The following is a 2,748-nucleotide window of genomic DNA, read 5'->3' as shown; positions in this document are numbered from 1 at the left end:
TCTCCTCCACACCACAAACCAGAGTAACAAGAGTTGATCGATTCGGTCCATTCCAGCACTTCTCTCCATTAGAGTAACGCATCACAGAATGGACAGAGGTATGAGGCGGACCATCCCATTTGTCCCATTCGCCAAGACGTGTCTCACTCCCACCATTTTTATTTCTCTGGGTGACCTTATCAAACATGCATAGTTTGTATGTGTACTCTCGATCAGTGAACTCATAGCACTGTTGATAAAGAGGAGCAAACTGTTGATTATCACCAAAATCAATATTGAGGTATTTCTGCCTCTCGTTACGTTTTCCTTCGATGTCTCTTTTACGAGACTCGGCTTCTTCGAGATCCTTTCTTGCTTTATCGGCTGTTTCAATCAACTTTTGAGTTTCCTCGTCATAAGGAGGCATCACACTCGGGGGACTATCTTGGTCTTTGTTGTCTCCATTATCTTCATCATCTTCTTCATCATCATCATCATCTTCATCTTTTTTTTCATCTCCCTCCTCATTCTCTCTTTGTGCCTTCTCTTCCTCCTTCTTGGCTCTCTCGGCATCTAATCTCTCTTCTTCTCTCTTTGCTATGTTTGCAGCCATTGCGTCCCAAACTCGTTCAAGAAACGTCTCAAAGTCAACAGATTCAGCCTCATCCAGATAATGGTTAGCTTCTTCAAGAGTAACAACATTATCACCATTATCGTCCAATTCAGAGTGATTCATCACCTCCTGTGTCGTGACACGACCATCAGAATCAGCGTCAAGCAGCGTAAACATCTTTTTTGCTTCCACTTCACGCTTTGCTGCTTTGTGAGTGTTTATTGACTCCTCCCATTTATTTTTGTGTTCGTCCTTAGCTTTAGTCTCAGGATCTTCAGCATCATCTTTTGCTTGTCGTAAGGTTTCTATTTCGGACTCTATGACTCCGATATCGTTCTCGTATTGCTCTAGCTCTTTCTGGTACTCGCTCTTCTTTTCCTCTCCTTGCCTCGAATACTCTAACATTTTCTCGTATCCCTGAGCATGCGTCTCGAATCTTCTCTGTAGCTCTGCTTTAGCTGCGCGACCCATTTCTTCACAAGTGTTGGTGCAAGCTGTGTCAGTCCCCCATTCATCAGAACCATCACAGCAGTCGCATATCTTATCATTGACGCGAGAGGAGAGGAGATAGGAGGCCTTGTGGCCTTTATTAGGACAATAGAAGAGGTTGTCTGGGCAAGCTGAAGTCCCGGGCTCGTCTGATCCGTCGGCACAATCACAATAGTCATCATTGACGTATTTGAATGGAATGGTGTCCGATCCGTCTAGGCAAGTGAAGCTCTTCCCTGGTACATAGAAGCTGGCTTTCTCCAGTGACACGCCGTGAATAGAAGTGGCCAGGGAAGACCCAGAAAGGAATAAAAGACAGAAATAAAAGAGGGCCATCTTTTCACCACAACCAAGGACCATGTGTGGTGGGTTTGACCTAGAGGTATGGTCTTTGCAACATGGCGTCCTTGATTTCAATGGAAGCAATTTTGGAGGACCTTTCTACAGCTCCGAAAGATGATATAGTATTTAAGGAATCTCCAGAAGACTTTGAAAAAGGTTTTTAGTACTTTTAGACTAGTAGATCTAATCTATTTTTTTAATATCATTGTTTTGCAGAACAAAGCAGCAACAATAAAATAGATTATGAGAAATGTACTTCATTTTATCATTCTCATGAACTATTGGAGCAATATCGGAAAGAAGATACATTATTGAAGACATTGAATGACATTGAAATAATTATTAAAGATTTACAAAAACATTTACACGAACAGTGAAAATTTCCCTCTATTTAGTCTAGGTCTAGTACTGATATTCATGGGAGGGGCTCGGGCTAAAAGTGAAATCATAGATACCGGTATTAACTTGGTGAAATCCCTGGATAGATTAGAGGTAGATCTATATAGACAGGGTGGTCAAGGAAATTTGACGCACTGCAAGCAGGACAATAAGAATCCAAAGAAGCAGAGATCTGAGACTGAAGATTACGTTGAAGACTTTATCGAATAGCTACCAATGGCTGACAACAAAGTGGAAATCCAAGAGTGTCCTATTCCTCTTGTGTGTGGGTTGTGCTCAGAGTACTACACTGACCCACTTATGCTTCCATGCCTTCACTCCTTCTGCATGAAATGTCTCGAAAAAGTCAAAGAGGAGCAAGGAAGAGAAGAAAAGTCATTAAAGTGCCCCACCTGTGACGCTAATGCCCCATTACCTTCAGGTAAAGTTAATGGTCTGACTCAGAATCTTTGGTTGGCTCACAAGGTCTTAGAGGCTACTGTTAGGGAGAAGATAACCAGCAAGGACAGCATCCCTTGTGACCAGTGTACATCATCAAGTGATGATGCTGCTGTAGCATTTTGCTGTTCATGCTGTTTGTTTTTGTGTGATTTTTGCAAGAAAGGCCACAAACGAATGAAGAAAACCGTCCACCATGAATTAATCGAGCTAGGAGGTAAGAGGGTTGAAGGAGGTTCCTCCTTTGTTAGCCGTCAGCCAACACCCTGTGCTGATCATGATTATGAAATTGTTAGGTTCTTTTGCCAAGACTGTGAGATGCTTGTCTGCCGTGATTGTTTCATTGTAACTCATAAAGATCACACTCGTATTGAATACACTAAAGTAGGAGAGGCAGCTCGTGAAGCTCTCAAGGAAAGTGCAGCAAAATGCAATGAAGCTAAAGTTCCAGGTACCTTTACTGAATCAATTGCTAATGGAGAGAAAAT

General features: G+C 42.2%; 1 protein-coding gene across 1 annotated transcript; it reads right to left on the bottom strand.

Moving 5' to 3' along the window:
* Positions 1-4: 4 nt before the first annotated feature.
* On the bottom strand, positions 5-1,568 carry LOC100636558 (glucosidase 2 subunit beta-like; the record flags this gene model as incomplete). Its single annotated transcript, XM_020006984.1, has 1 exon — positions 5-1,568. A coding segment is annotated over exon 1 (1,437 nt), but the record flags the coding sequence as incomplete, so codon positions are not given.
* Positions 1,569-2,748: the final 1,180 nt, after the last annotated feature.

The sequence above is a fragment of the Amphimedon queenslandica genome, unplaced genomic scaffold (genome assembly GCF_000090795.2).
Source record: "Amphimedon queenslandica unplaced genomic scaffold, v1.1 AMPQUscaffold_8718_Cont19342, whole genome shotgun sequence".
Taxonomy (NCBI): domain Eukaryota; kingdom Metazoa; phylum Porifera; class Demospongiae; order Haplosclerida; family Niphatidae; genus Amphimedon; species Amphimedon queenslandica.
The sequence above is the reverse complement of the archived record's forward strand: the minus strand, read 5'-3'. Positions and strand labels throughout refer to the sequence as shown.